This window comes from Aegilops tauschii, chromosome 6 (assembly GCF_002575655.3).
Source record: "Aegilops tauschii subsp. strangulata cultivar AL8/78 chromosome 6, Aet v6.0, whole genome shotgun sequence".
Taxonomy (NCBI): Eukaryota; Viridiplantae; Streptophyta; class Magnoliopsida; order Poales; family Poaceae; genus Aegilops; species Aegilops tauschii.
Window position 1 is genome coordinate 495023075 of NC_053040.3, and position 16521 is coordinate 495039595.

Here is a 16521-nt window from a genome sequence, read left to right on the forward strand (position 1 = left end):
GCACCAGAGTGGTACGGTAATCTTGTTCTGGAGGTCATGTTACTTAACCATGACAAAGCTACGAACTATGAGGAAGCGATGATGAGCCCAGATTCCGTGAAATGGTTTGAGGCCACGAAATCTGAGATCGGATCCATGTATGAGAACAAAGTATGGACTTTGATTAACTTGCCCGATGATCGGTGAGCCATTGAGATTAAATGGATCTTCAAGAGGAAGACGGGCGCTGATAGTAGTGTTACTATCTACAAAGCTAGAATTGTCGCAAAAGGTTTTCGACAAGTTTAAGGTGTTGACTACGATGAGAGTTTCTCACTCGTATCTATGCTTAAGTCTATCCGAATCATGTTAGCAATTGCCGCATTTTATGAAATCTGGCAAATGGATAAACAAAAATGCATTCATTAATGGATTTGTTAAAGAAGAGTTGTATATGATGCAACCAGAAGGTTTTGTCAATCCTAAAGGTGCTAACAAAATATGCAAGCTCCAGCGATCCATCTATGGACTGGTGCAAGCATCTCGGAGTTGGAATATACGCTTTGATGAGTTGATCAAAGCATATAGTTTTATACAGACTTGCGGTGAAGCCCGTATTTACAAGAAAGTGAGTGGGAGCACTACAGCATTTCTGATAAGTATATGTGAATGACATATTGTTGATCGGAAATGATGTAGAATTTTCTGGAAAGCATAAAAGGAGTATTTGAAAGGAGTTTTTCAAAGAAAGACCTCGGTGAAGTTGCTTACATATTGAGCATCAAGATCTATAGAGATAGATCAAGACGCTTGATAAGTTTTTTTTCAATGAGTACATACCTTGATAAAATTTTGAAGTAGTTCAAAATGGAATAGTCAAAGAAAGAGTTCTTGCCTGTGTTACAAGGTGTGAAATTGAGTAAGACTCAATGCCCGACTATGGCAGAAGATAGAAAGAAAATGAAAATCATTCCCTATGCCTCAGCCATAGGTTCTATAAAGTATGTCATGCTGTGTACCAGATCTATTGTATACCCTACACTGAGTATATGCCCTAGAGGCAATAATAAAGTTATTATTTATTTCCTTATTTCATGATAAATGTTTATTATTCATGCTAGAATTGTAATAACCGGAAACATGATACATGTGTGAATACATAGACAAACAGAGTGTCACTAGTATGCCTCTACTTGACTAGCTCGTTAATCAAAGATGGTTATGTTTCCTAACCATAGACATGAGTTGTCATTTTATTAACGGGATCACATCATTAGGAGAATGATGTGATTGACTTGACCCATTCCGTTACCTTAGCACTTGATCGTTTAGTATGTTGCTATTGCTTTCTTCATGACTTATACATGTTCCTATGACTATGAGATTATGCAACTCCCGTTTACCGGAGGAACACTTTGTGTGCTACCAAACGTCACAACGTAACTGGGTGATTATAAAGGTGCACTACAGGTGTCTCCAAAGGTACTTGCTGGGTTGGCGTATTTCGAGATTAGGATTTGTCACTCCGATTGTCGGAGACGTATCTCTAGGGCCCACTCGGTAATGCACATCACTATAAGCCTTGCAAGCATTGCAACTAATGAGTTAGTTGCGGGATGATGTATTACGGAACGAGTAAAGAGACTTGCCGGTAACGAGATTGAACTAGGTATTGAGATACCGACGATCGAATCTCGGGCAAGTAACATACCGATGACAAAGGGAACAACGTATGTTGTTATGCGGTTTGACCGATAAAGATCTTCGTAGAATATGTAGGAGCCAATATGAGCATCCAGGTTGCGCAATTGGTTATTGACCGGAGACATGTCTCAGTCATGTCTACATAGTTCTCGAACCCATAGGGTCCGCACGCTTAAAGTTTCGGTGACGATTGTATTATGAGTTCATGTGTTTTGATGTACCGAAGGTAGTTCGGAGTCCCGGATGATATCGGAGACATGACGAGGAGTCTCGAAATGGTCGAGACATAAAGATCGATATATTGGACGACTATATTCGGACATCGGAAAGGTTCCGAGTGATTCGGGTATTTTTCGGAGTACCAGGTAGTTACGGGAATACGGGGGAAGAAGTATATGGGCCTTATTGGGCTTTAGGGGAGAGAGAGAGGCAGGCCGCGCGCCCCCCAATGACTAGACCGAATTGGACTAGGAGGAGGGGCAGCGCCCCCTCCTTCCTTCTCTTCTCTCTTCCCCTTCCTTGTCTCCTACTCCTACTACATGGAAGGGGAGGAATCCTACTCCCGGTGGGAGTAGGACTCCTCCAGGGCGCGCCACAGGGGCCGGCCCTCTCCCCCTCCTCCACTCCTTTATATACGTGGCCAGGGGGTACCCCATAGAGAGAACAATTGATCATTGATCTCTTAGCCGTGTGCGGTGCCCCCCTTCACCATAATCCACCTCGATCATATCGTATCGGTGCTTACGCGAAGCCCTGCGTCGGTAGCATCATCATCACCGTCATCACGCCGTCGTGCTGACAGGAACTCTCCCTCGAAGCTCTGCTGGATCGGAGTTCATGGGACGTCATCGAGCTGAACGTGTTCTGAACTTGGAGGTGCCGTGCGTTCGGTACTTGGATCGGTCGGATCATGAAGACGTACGACTACATCATCCGCGTTGTCATAACGCTTTCACTTTCGGTCTACGAGGGTACGTGGACACACTCTCCCCTCTCGTTGCTATGCATCACGATGATCGTGTGTGTGCGTAGGAAATTTTTTGAAATTACTACGTTCCCCAACACATCCCGCAACCAACTCATTAGTCGCATTGCTTGCAAGGCTTATCATGATGTGCATTACCGAGAGGGCCCAGAGATACCTCTCCGGTACTCAGAGTGACAAATCCTAATCTCGATGTATGCCAACCCAACAAATCCTAATCTCGATCTATGCCAACCTAACCTTCGGAGATATCCGTCGAGCATCTTTATGATCACCCATTAACGTTGTGACGTTTGATAGCACACAAGGTATACCTCCGGTATTTGGGAGTTGCATAATCTCATAGTCAAAGGAATATGTATAAGTCATGAAGAAAGCAATAGCAATAAAACTTAACGATCATTGTGCTAAGCTAACGGATGGGTCATGTCCATCACATTATTCTCCTAATGATGTGATCCCATTCATTAAATGACAACTCATGTCTATGGTTAGGAAACTTAACCATCTTTGATTAACGAGCTAGTCTAGTAGAGGCTTACTAGGGACTCGGTGTTTTGTCTATGTATTCACACATGTATCAAGTTTCCGGTTAATACAATTCTAGCATGAATAATAAACATTTATCATGATATAAGGAAATATAAATAACAACTTTATTATTGCCTCTAGGCCATATTTCCTTCAGACAGGACTGTCCGGGTCCATGTGGGCCCGGCCTGGCCATCGAGGCCCGGCAAGTTCTTGTCGCCCCGTCCTATTGGCTCCACTGCGGCGGTGGAGGCTGTCCCCTCCTTCCGTTCGAGTTGTGATCGCTCCCGTGGCTGGTGTCTCCTCTTCCTCTCCAAGTCTCGTGTTGGCAGCACCAGTGAAGCGGTGAGGGTTGTCCAGTAATCGTGGTGGCACAAGCTGGTGGGTGGCCGAGGAGGTGGTGCATTTCGAAATGCCTGAGGTGGTGGTGGTGGTTGTGGATCGGGAGAAACCCCTGTCGACCTGGCCGGCACCGATGAGATGACGCCTGCGGGCACCGTCGGACCTTCCTGAGGGGCATCGGGTACACCCCTTCCACACTATCCCTCGCGTACCGGGGGAAACCCTAGAACTTGTTCGGGCAACAGCGGCGGCATCGTTGCATTCCTTCTTGAAGGTGTTGCTTCGGGCGCGGCGCTTCGGGGTGCTGGGGGCGTGGTGGTACTTCTTCTGAGGGTGCAGCGGTTGCCGGTCTTCCTTTCTTCGTTGATCTGCCGGTGTCGGCATTTATTTCTCTTTCTTCTTCTTGTTTTTCTTTTGGGCTTATCTGTGCTGCGGCCCCAGCGAGCTGGATGTATCGGGGGATTGCTTTATAATATAAAGTGGGGGAAACCCTTTATCGTCGAAAATTGGATCTAAACTACGAGATCGACATAATCTTCGATTAACTGGGTGCCGCGCCCCCGAGGAGAAGAGATTAATCTCCTTGGGGGCAGCGCGCTGCGGAAGTGGTAGAGGAACCTAGGATCCGTGTGGTTGGACTAACCGCTCTAATATTTGTGATATATTGATCTGACACTCATATGGGGTATATATAGAGTACATCATGGCGTGAGACTTAGAATACAAGATAAGACATAATATGTTTAAACTAATTCTATTTTATCTCTCCTTATCTCTAACTACACGTATGTATCTCTAACACTCCTCGGGAGAAGAAGAAGATTGATGTCAAGGATGAGTTGTTGGAAGCAATGTGCACCATGTACCTTTCTTTTAGAGAAGTGATCACCCCGGCCTCTGCATCTGGACGATGCATGCAGCCATTTTATTAATTATTCACCAAAGAACTTACAAAGAAATACAAAAATAAGTCTGAAGCCACTGTCTATGCGACAACTGTCGCTACTCCTATCCATCTGAGGAAGGGATGCTGATAGTCTGGGCCTAATACCACAGACCTCGTAGACAAGCTTAACATATAAGACTTGAGGCCCCAAACAAGCCACTTGTCGGGTATGGGCACACACCGGTCCGGCACGCTCTCAGATGCCGCCGCCGCCAACTGCCACCGCTCCATCTTCAGACCTGTACTGACGCATCATCCTTGCCCGGTCTAGCTGCCGTCAACGCCACCACGGTGCCCAACGGCACCACCACCCGGCGCGCGAACTGCTGAGCACGTCGCGGTCGTCGCCGGTACACCTCAGCATCATGCCGCCAAGTACCACCAGCGACACAGCTTGAAGTCTCTGGAAGATCTGTCGTGCGTAGCACCTGCCGACCAGGCATGACAAAGCGTAGCACCTGTCGGTCAGGCATGACTTGACATCTCCACCGAAGCTCCATGCAAGATGAAGCCGCTCCACCTCCTGCCTCTGACCACCAGCACTGCTCCACAAACGATGCTCCCAATAGAGAAACGCCACCGCAGTGCCGCCATCGTTCGATCTGGAAGACCAGATCCTAGGGTTTCCCCAGAGCAGTACGAATGGGTCGACGTAAGTCACATAATGATGCCTTCATCAAGGTAACGACGTAGATCGCCGCCATCGCCCACCGTCGGCTCGGTTTTTACCGGCAACTATGTGCACCCATATACCTGCTCGGAACATACATAATGGTCAGCATGCATCCCACAGGGTAAGTCGATGAGCATACGAGGTCTAATCCCCATAACTATAGTTTCGAAAGGAACGTCATAGCATTGCACGCCGCCACATACATTTTCCTCTTGTGCATGCCGACGTGGCCAGGGATGGAAAATAAAGCATCAGTCAAATATGAGAAGCAGATCCGAGCGATTTCAGATTACATGATGTTCCTCCTCGCTGAACACCAGCACATGGTATTGAACCGAGTAACGAGAGCGTCCACTACAAAAAGGCCTGCAGTGATTTGGAGGAAATATGGCGTGAAAAAGGAACCAGGGTTTCTCTAAGAAGAAGGGAGACCAAGACTTGGTTCACCGTATTCGTATGGCAGTGACTACGAACACGGTGAACCAAGTCTTCTTTCAGACCGAAACGATACTCTCGCACTTGGTGGCCTTGAAGCTGTAACATCAGCTGGACCCGGCAGCTTGTGGTTCTGGAGGGCATCCATTATCTCTGCGGACATAGTAGCCGGACAAATCTGTTCACAGACTTGACCATTTCATTCTGACATTCACCAAAGAGGCACAAAAATAAAAATAAAATTTAAAAGGGATAGGGACCGCTGGGAACAATCAGAACTCCTCGATTATATGCTGAAGCTCATTCTTGTTTCATGGGTACGTCTTCTCAGCTTCACGTCCGTCCAATGCAGCAGAGCATCCCATGCGAAGGAGCTCAGCTGTGGCGGTGAGCTCTTAACCATCGTCTGGCTGATAAAACAACACCAAGAACTGGAAATCATAGAGAAGCGTGACTAAACTAATCAGCATCGTATCTCCTCTGCCCTGCTCTGCTTTGCTTTTTATTAAAATTTTCAGCAGTAATTATTACTATTCCACACTCTTTATTTGTACTATCTATTTTACAATTTCCTGAGCCGCTTCTCTTTGTGTACAAGTAGGACTCTTGCAGATAAATCCGATTCTGCTAATGTAATTGTCATGCCTATCAATTGAACTTTCCCTAATCTTTCTCACTTAGTGTAGTACTCCCTTCGTAAACTAATATAAGAGCGTTTAGATCACTACTTTAGTTATCTAAACATTCTTATATTAGTTTACAGAGGGAGTATATAATAGGATCATTCAAATAAATCCTACGGGTGAAGATATCGGGTTGTGGTCCAAAAGCTCAGGAAAATCCTGGAACATGTCATTTTTGCCACTTCAAAGATAACACATTTAATAGATTAAAATGTAATCGATAATGTGATTTATTTAATATTAATATAAAGCAAAAAATGACATTTTCCTATGATTTGGGGGAGGCACAGGCTCGGGCCGGCCATTTCATACTGAGCTTTACTAAGCGCGGCCCGAGCTCAATGTTAGAGGGCCAGCCTTTGGCCTCAGTTTTCTGCCCAAAGCCTGACCCAAAAGCTCGGGAAAAGCCTGGAGCATGTCATTTTTTCCATTAAAAAAAGGTATACTGTATTAATATTTAATCTTGGATATGGTTTATTTAATAAGTTTTTATACAAAAAATAAATTGCCCTCTGCTTGGGCTCGCGCTTGACATATTTCATAGCTAGCTTTGCTAAAGCCCAGCCCGAGCCCGACATCCTGGACAGGCTCAGACCTTGATTCTTCACTTGAAGATTGGTTTGAAAGCTCAAACATGTCATTTGCGCTATTTAAAAAAATACATATAATGTATCAATATTTAATCTCCGATATGATCTATTTAATATATTTTCATACAAAGAGAATATTCGTGTGCTCTAGGGCTTCCCTGTTCCCGGGCTAGACTTTTCGTACTGAGTTTACTGAAGCCCTACCCAAGCCCAAAAGCGCAATATCCGGTAAGGCTCGAGCCTCTGTTTCCGCTAGAAGCCCAGTCCAAAAGCCTGATGGATAATATATCAATATTTAACCCTTAGATTATTTATTTATTATATTTTTGTAAATAAATGACTTTTCCTTGTGCTTCGAGACTGGCCCAGGCCAATACCAAGCTTTACAAAGCCCAGCCCAAGCTTGAATGTCCGACATTAGTCCTGCCTGGGCATTAGTTTTCCGCCTAATGCCCGACCCGAAAGCTGGGGAAAGCTTAAAACATGCCATTTTCACCTTCGTAAATAAAAATAGTTATAATCTATCAATATTCAATCTAAGATCGAGGGAGAGGCCGCACCCCCGTTGATCTAGCGCCCTCGCTGCTGTTCAACCTGGGAGAAGGAGAAGCAGCCCTCCGCTGCCGCCATTGAACGAAGCTATAACATGTGTTGGGGGTGGAATGAGACAATGAGAGAGCCAGCTAATGCAACATGTATCGGTTTCAAGAAGGAAACAAAAGAATGAAAACAAAATCAATTAACTGAAAGAGGAAATGCATGGTACCTGCAGACTTGAACTAGATTAACGGAAACCAAAATATAAATTACTACGTGCAAAGTTGAAATTGATGAATAAATTGAGAAAAGGATGAACCCTGAAACGTACAAATTTTCATCGAGCCACATGACCATAAATGTAGCGAGCCTTCCTCGTGCCTTACCTCGAAGGCGTCATTCTGGCAAATCAAGATAAGGATAACTTCCTCGTGCCTTACTTTCCCGAGTAAGTCCTCCCCTCAACAGCCCCGTAACATATGAATTCTTAGATTTCGATCGTTTTTCTTTTAACATTCCGTGTTTTCTGCAGTGACACACATTGCACGCTCATCCTCCTAAGCCCCAAATATTCCATGGCCACGTATTTCCACCCGGACCGTCAGTCGAACGTAGACTACACAAATGTCAAGAAGGTTCTTGATGATGTTCTCCCCGGCTACGTCAAATCTGGAGGCACCTTCACCAGGCCTATTCGTAAGTACGGCAAGCACGTGTTCTCCCACAATACGACGTTCTGCTGCGTCAAGCAGCCGCCTGGCGGTCAGAAGGATGCCTACTACGCCATCCATCACATGTGGGCGATCGTGCGGGACCATAATCACCTTCTCCTACCAAATAATCTCAAAGATTGGGCCGCAAGCTTGGGGGCAATCCAAGACGCGGACATCAGACAAGAATTCTTCGCATCCAGTCGGAGTTTGCGGAAATCATCCATCAAGATGTCCTTCGTACCTCGGGGCAGTTCTACCTCAGAAATCAACCGTCCAACAGTGACATCGACAAAATCCTACAAATGCAGGCTGACAACGCCCGTTGTTTCATGACTCCCACGATAGACGGCGGCTTCATCCACGCTCCGGTCCCTTGAGTCGAGTCGAAAGCAGTGATGCTGTGTCTAGTTCTGAAACATCGATTGGCTAATGTTGTAATTAAACTTTAATGAACTTGTAGTATGTCTCTTTGGTTTCGAGAGTCGTTCAACTTAGATGTAATCGATGCTATTAATGTCTTGCTTTTCTCTTCCGATCGTTCTGTTGCATACTTATATATTGCTTATGTATTGTCTGTGAATTGGTACTAACGTTTCGTTTGGCTACTGCATAGCGATGCCGTGGTATGTCGTGTACAAGGGTAAGGTTCCCGGAGTCTACGACGACTGGGAGGAGTGTCGGAGACAGGTTCACCGATTCAGCGGTAACAGTTACAAAGGGTACGCCACTAGGGCCGAGGCCGAATCTAGATACGACCGCTATCTAGCGGGAGAGGGGAGGGAGCGTTGGAGGAACCGGATGAAGACGAGTTTCATCGTGATGATGCTCATCGTGATGACCGCAGCTCTCTTCTATGTGATGGTAGTTTAGATGATCGATATCGACTTGTAATGTGAAGACAAACTCGCGGTCTCGAGACTTGTAATATAATGTTCTATCTTTGTTCGGTCTTTTCAATTCGGAGACTAATATGATGAATTGTATTCGGAGACTAAAATGATGAATTGTATTCAGAGACTAATCTTCTATTGTATTCGATGAATCTGTTGTTGATGTGTGCTGTCTATATTTTGTCCAATTATACATTTTGTAACCTTTGCAAAAAACAGAAAATAAAAAAATAAAAAAAATCTAATATTCATACTAATGGCGCATCACATCATAGTGCGCCATTAGTATGCCAAAGGATACTAATGGCGCATCACTAAACAGTGCGCCATTAGTATGCCGAAGTTACTAATGGCGCATCCTGTTGTTGTGCGCCATTAGTATGCCAAAGCACCTGGGTATAGATGGCCCCCTGGGAGGCATACTAATGGCGCACTGTTGTATATACTAATGGCACATCTGGGATGCGCCATTAGTATACCAGATACTAATGGCGCACCAGTGGTGCGCCATTAGTAAAATATACTAATGGCGTGCTACTAATGGCGCACCACCAATGCGCCATTAATGGCCAAATTAGGTGCGCCATTAGTAGGCCTTTTCCTAGTAGTGGTGAAAACATGAATCGTTCCGAGTTCGTTTCTCTCTATGTTTGCCGTCTTGACTGCGACGAAAAGCATGTGGAAGCCAAGTTTGAATTTAGTTTCATCGACGAGGTTGAGTGGCAGAATCAAGTGTGCATTCGTGGGACGAAAACATATAGCTTCCCCTCCGATGCCTCTTCTTGGGGCCTCTACAAGTTCATTAAAATAGATAGATGCCCTTGAACGATCAATGAATCTAGAGGAGGACGATTGTTTCACCATCCGGTGTGACATCATGGTTTGCAACACCGAGAATGATGCTAGTGGCACCGAGATGCTCCTGCCTGATATACACCACAACCTTAACAATCTCCTTCGCAGTAAGGTGGGTGCTGATGTGACGTTCGAGGTCGGTGGTGAGACGTTTGCTGCTCATCGATGCGTGCTTGCCTCCCAATCTAAAGTCTTCATGGCGCAACTCTTTGGCCCCATGAAGGAGGGGACCTCCACACCCGGTGTCATACATATCAAAGACATGGAAGCAAGAACGTTTAAGGCATTGCTTAACTTTATCTACACAGACTCATTCCCTGACATGGAGGAGGATGAAACATCAGAAGCTATGGAAGAAGGACAAGAAGAGGAGTCAACAGATGATGAAATATGGCTGCAATGGCTTCGGGACTTGTTTTAGAAGTTATCTGCTCGACAATATTTTGCACTCTACCAAATATTACATGAGCATCTTTACATGCATGTTGGCACATCTTTTTAGTTGTGTATATGGCCTGAGTCCGATTTGTTTTTTTAAGCTGCTGAGTCCGATTTGTTGACCATCCAAACTCTGCAGCGTCCTCTCCTCCTCCGATTTGTATATGTATGGCTTATTAGTATGTGTCCTCCTCCGTTGTGAATCCCAAACAACGTACATGTATACTACCTGTTCATGTTCATTGCTTGTTAATTTATCACAAAATGCAGTGCTTCTATGGTCATGCGAATACTGCGTTCGCTCGCTCCAGGATATCTTTCGATTAATATCTTTCGATTTTGTGTCCAGGTGCAGCAAACCGTGTGGAAACCGTGTGCACACACGCGGTTTCCACATGGAATGCAGTGCTTCTATATATGGAGGCGACGACCCACGCGGCTGGACCGCCAAACCACAAGTTCTCCGGCCCACGCGAGCTTTCTCTGCATCTCATCTTCGCCTCCTCTGTTTTCCAACCCGTCCTGCAGTCCATCTCCAATCCTCCCGGTGATCTCCTCCTCCAGTGGGTCGGCGAGCTTGCCGGGCTGGACGCGTCGTGGTTCCTATAAGTATGTGGAGAGGGCAGTTGCGCTACGGCAAGCTTCCTTTGCCAACATTCGCCGCTCAATTGACAGAAACATGTTAAGGCGTATCAGGATTGATGACAGAGGCCCTAAGCGGGATAATGATGACGCCCTGCTTGATGCTCACGGCCTTCTCCGTGTCACCATGGCTGCCTTCGCTGAGTATCAAGTCAGTCGTGGTGTTTATCGGAGATCTTATTCTGGTTGGAAAGATGTGAGCAAGGTGGTGGAGATGGAGGCGTCGCTCATGTACGACATGTTGTACACCAAGGCAAGCGTGATCCACACTTGGCCTGGTTACATCATTCGTGTTCTCTCGCCGCCCGCCACTGGCACGGCGCTCTATCTCTACCACATTAAAGATGGCCAGGCTCTGGAGAGTGCAGATCAAACGGTAACATACACCTTGCTTGCTGGTACCCTGGTGTTGGATGTCATATGGCTGCTGAGAGCACTAGGGTGCAGCTGGACATATGTATTCTTGGTTGATAGAGAGCAAGGCCAAGAAGAGGAAAGCAGACTAGTGTGCCGCCGTCGCCGGAATCTCTGGGGCAATTCGCTACTGCTGGGCCGTCTGAAGAAGGCAAGTCGTCGGGTTGCAATGCAATCATGGTATTGGCTCCATCGCATCCTCGTTTCTCTGGATCTGTCCCAGCTCCCACTGAGAAGCGGCTCAAGTGGCCACAGGTTGTTGCCTGGCTCGGGCGTCGGGCAATACAACTTGTTGCAAGAGTGTAGTACTGCTCCGCAGGGTCGACTGGAGAAGATCTCTTGTTTTTTCGCTGGAATTGGGAAGAAAAAGATTGATGTCAAGGATGAGTTGTTGGAAGCTATGTGTACACATGTACTGCTGGAACCTGGCACAACAGTCGGGAGGAGCCTCACAAGGGAACTCGATGATTATATGCGCTCTAATAGGGAGCAATATAGTTTCGAAAGCAACCTCATCGCATTCCACCTAGCCACGAACATTTTCCTGTTGTGCAAGCCAACGTGGATAGAAAGTGAAGCATCAGCCAAATATGAGAAGCAGATCCGAGCGCTATCAGATTACATGATGTTCCTCCTCGCTCAACGCAAGCACATGGTATTGAAATCCGGTGATGAGGGCAGTGACTACAAAAAGTCCTGCCTCGATTTGAAGGAAATATGGCGTATAAGAGGAACCAGCGGTTCTGCAACAACTAGAGCGACCAGGCTTGCCAACACCCTTCTATTCATGGATGCAACTCAGGGCAGTAACCGGAAATCAAGTCTTCTTTCTAACAGAAACAAAACTCTCGCACTTGGTGCTTACTGGGCCTTGAAGCTGCTACGTGAGCTGGGAGCAATTGTAAGGGATGATATGCGGAGCCCATACATTCAAAAACTTGAAGACTTCATTCTGGTATTCACCGATGAGGCACAAACAAATATTAAACAGTATAAGGACCGCGGGGAACAGCCGGAACTCCTCGATTATATGTTGAAACTCATTCTTGCTTCATGGATGCGTTTTCTCATCTTCACGTCCGACCAATGCAACAGTGAATCCCATGCTAAGCAGCTCAGCTGTGGCGGTGAGCTCTTAACCATCGTCTGGCTGATCAAACAACACGATATTGAATTCATGCTCCAGCCAGTTGCTCCAAAAGTCCAAACAAGTCCTTAGACGTGGGATCGATGTAGGTTGCAGAATCGTTATATTTAATACTGCGTTGGCAGGGTCTTGAACTCAAGACCTCTTGGCTCGGATACCATATTGAATTCATGCTCCAGCCAGTTGCTTCAAAAGTCCGAATTGATGGAGGGAGGCGGACAATATATTTCAACGCACGATGCGCTGAATCTCATTTCCAAGGGTGAATGAACTGCCCATCATCATATTTTCTCTACTCTGTTCTGCTCTGCTGTTTATTTGTATCGATTTACAGTCTCCTGATCGGCTTCTTTGTGTGTATGAGTAGGACTCTTGCAGATGAACCCGAATCTGCCAATGTAATTGTCATCCTATTCTACATTAAAATATATATATCTCTCTCTCTGTCTCTATCTTAGTATTGTAATAGGATCGTGCAAATAAATCCTAGGTGTGATCTGATGTCTTTGTCTGCTTTGATGGCCATACCGTGTTGTGTTCGTCTGTGTCCTTCTTCTTGCCAGTTTTAAATTATGGAATAGTAAGAAAGGTGGTCATTCAATACTCGAATTTCTCTCGCAGGTATGGAGTTGAGCCACTACTGCTTTCAGTACTATACATGCTCTATGCCGTAGCTGATGAACTACTTCTCTGTATGGCCATGCTATGGTACTACTATCATATCTTTTTCTTTTTCTTACCTTTTTTTGCTCAGTTGTAACCTGCGCTGAGGCAAGCGAGGAAATGCTGAGGACTGGTCTGGCGTGAGATTGCCGGCTGATCGGCCATTTACTCTTCACTTATCACAAATTATAGACCTGGAAGCGGTTTTGAATTATGGAATAGTAGGAAAGGTACTGAATTCCTCTTGCAGGTATGGAGTATTGGAGTTGAGCCACTACTTCTTCCAGATTAGTATAGGTCTTGCGATCTCTGGGAACTTGATTGCTCCATAAGCAGCCACTAGGATAGTTACCTCAAAAAATTGTTAATCACCACAAAAGTCATTGTTTATAAACATGGAACTTCACATTCTTTAACAAGATAATATCAGACTTACCGAAAGAAATATATATCTTCACTAACATGTCCCAGTCAATAAGTAGTTCGCGTCGAAATGAAGCACAGTACGAATGGCCATTTTTCTAGAATCATTTTCCCGTGGACGAAATTAAGTAATAATATACAACAATATATATGCTTCGTTTCTGAAGCCATCTGGTTTCCCAGAGTAGTCCTCCCCTTTATTCCGTCCATGTCGTAAAGTGTTTCTTCATCAAATTTGCTCTCCTCTTCCAACGAAAATTTATCGAAGTGATAAAATAAAGGAGACACTAGTTATCGGCTCCCAAGAATCGGCTCCAGCTTTGACATCAACCTGGACCGGAGTAACGAAACAGATAAAAATGTACAAGAAACAGTGAGCTTTTTATTCAAAAAGAAGGATAAACCCCTGGTAGAAACAGCGAGCTCAAAAATACGCAGGAGACATTATTTATCAGCAATAGGTGTATAGGTACTGTCGTAGGTATCATGGATTGGGTAGGAGAAAAGAGATATGTGACCTGTCGCAGCCTATTAGACTTGTATTTGTAGTTTCTTTTTTTTAACACAGTACAGATGCAAGCGCTTATACATACGCGTATACACTCACCCCTATGAACGCACACACGCACACCCTGATGGGCTAGGGATACCACTGTTTCTCCAACCATCCAACTACTCATATATGACGTGTATTTGTACATGTAATCCCCTTGTAAATATAAACATCATGCCATCGTTAGAGGTTTAGCATGTTTTTTTAGAAACTCCTGTAACTTTATTCATGCTCATCATAATTATAGGTACATTGATTTGGACCTAAGATCCAAGAAAATGCAAAGTAACTCCTATGATTAAAAATTACAGTGAAATCTCTTAAAAACACCTTCTTCATGGTATCAATCTCTACTCGAAAAAAATACTCCAAAGACCTCGGTAAAGAGGCTGCAGTTAGACTGGAGCAACGATGTTGTCACTCTTTTACCCACACGAACATTACCACTAATGGTTTTTGAAAGCGCCTTGAGTCGCCCATCCAAAAAGATGGGAAGTTTTTATCGATGAACCTACTTGGTTCGGGGATGATCCCCTAGATGTGTAGGCCGTCGAATCACTATATCTTCATCATGGTGTTGATGAAAGATTTCACCTCCACAAAGAATCGGACAAAGAAAAAAAGCTTGACACAGCAACATAATCTCATCAGATTCGAATAATTGGATCAGAGGACATAAAACTCTCTGACCTCATGGCACCGCCAAAAGAATAAGAGGAAACTTATTATCATAAAACTATGATGATCACTAGACATTGACAAAGAACATAGAGGTCTTGAATATCTGAGGTCCCCCAACCTCTCAACGCCAAGATGGCAACCGGAGGCGAGGGGACCTTAATTTCTCAGATGACGACGGCGACGGCAGCATGCGAACCATCCTGGCGATGGCCCCTTAGAAGTTTAGCAGCGCACCCAGATCATTATGTAAACCTAATACAGCCGAGGATGATTGCACTTTCCTGTGCTTCAGGATGGTCTGGGCCCGGACTTGACATTTCCATATGAAGCTCGAGCATATTTGAGCCCGAAAGCCCAATATCCGGTCTTGGTTTGCCTCAGTTTTCTGCTTGAAGCCTGGTCCAAACGATCGGGAAACCCTGTCCAAAATTATGATTTATTTAATGTATTTTACACTAGACTAAAAAATGCATTATGTACAAATAATAACAATTTCCGTGATCGATTGATCGTACATCTTTCCATTCATAGTGACCGGGAATCATAGTAGTGTAGGAGTACGTTTGCGGATTCCTGAATTTGTGCAACACGAAAACGCCTTTCTCTTTATCGAGTTTACACGAAAATATCTTCGGATTGTGTGTCCAGAGCGGCATGTGCAGCAAACTGTCTGAGGCTGGAGAAGCAAGGTAGAGATAGTCCATCCCAATAGAAAATTTCTTCCTTCATATTGTGTGTCAAACCGTGTTTCTCTGTCAGAGTAGAAAACCGTGTTTATCTCTCCTACATGAGAGCACAGGAAAGAAACCATGTGAGATGCGGCATGTCCACGTGACCATGGCTGGTTATGCTTCCCGGTTGAGAGGATAGGGAGAAAGGAAACATGGTATCCATGCATTCCTGGCCCCACTTTGAAAATGGGTTTTCCATAGAGCAATGCACGTATGGTCTGTATTAAAATAAAAATCTGAATTTTGGTCCGTATTAATATTGATCTTTCTGGTTGCTTTCATGTACTATGAAGAAGACGTCAACCAAGCTAGCGACAAAGACAACAAACTGTTGTAAAAAATCGCAAAAAGTAAAAAAAAAATCATTTCAAACATAATAAAAAAATACCGAGGGTTGCCGGAGCTTTAGTTTTGGATTGTCCTCATTTTTCTGGTGCTTTTGTTATGCTCGTCCCAGCATGCATCTGGTTTGCTGAGGATTTGTAAACCATGTTGGGATGATGTTTGATTTCAAGTAATGCAATGGAATAAGGGCGAGGCCCTTCTGCTCTAAAATATTACATGGGGTACTTAAAGTCACTTTTATAAAATGAAGGACTTTTTTTAATATAAGGAGGATAGGCCACTCTCCTTGACTAGCAACCATATCAGTATATATATTGCAATTTCTGAGCAATTAGTAAAGCTAAAGAGGGTAAGAGAAGATAATGCCCTAAACGGTACCCATTTGCACCCATAGACCCGAGCTCGGAGGCAACAACCTCGTTCACGGTTCGACCTATGTGGCTGCACGGCCAAAACCAGAAATTTCTTGGCAAGCATTGGGTGCGCTGTGTATAAAGGCGCTAGAGCAAGTCGTCATTGGACCAGATCCCTAAGGAAGAAAGGTATTCTCATCTCACCTATTCTTTCTCCTTGCGCACACACCAACTCTCGTAGCTTGTATCAAGATTTGTATCTCCAATT

The 16521-nt window shown here is 44.8% G+C and overlaps 2 protein-coding genes across 2 annotated transcripts; both read left to right on the forward strand.

The window, feature by feature from the left end:
* The first annotated feature begins 9548 nt into the window (after positions 1-9548).
* On the forward strand, positions 9549-10284 carry LOC109737368 (BTB/POZ and MATH domain-containing protein 3-like). The gene is given in 2 exon segments (XM_073502277.1): positions 9549-9815; positions 9817-10284. Coding segments are annotated over 2 exon segments (735 nt in total).
* A 786-nt stretch (positions 10285-11070) lies between these two features.
* LOC141026264 (uncharacterized) lies at positions 11071-12576 on the forward strand. The gene has a single exon (XM_073502278.1). The coding sequence runs from the start codon at positions 11071-11073 to the stop codon at positions 12574-12576; it is 1506 nt and encodes a 501-aa protein (XP_073358379.1).
* The last annotated feature ends 3945 nt before the right edge of the window (positions 12577-16521 follow it).

Excerpts from the sequence above, each read along its gene's own strand:
- LOC141026264 (XM_073502278.1), top strand. The coding sequence starts at position 11,071 with ATGGCTGCCTTCGCTGAGTATCAAGTCAGTCGTGGTGTTTATCGGAGA.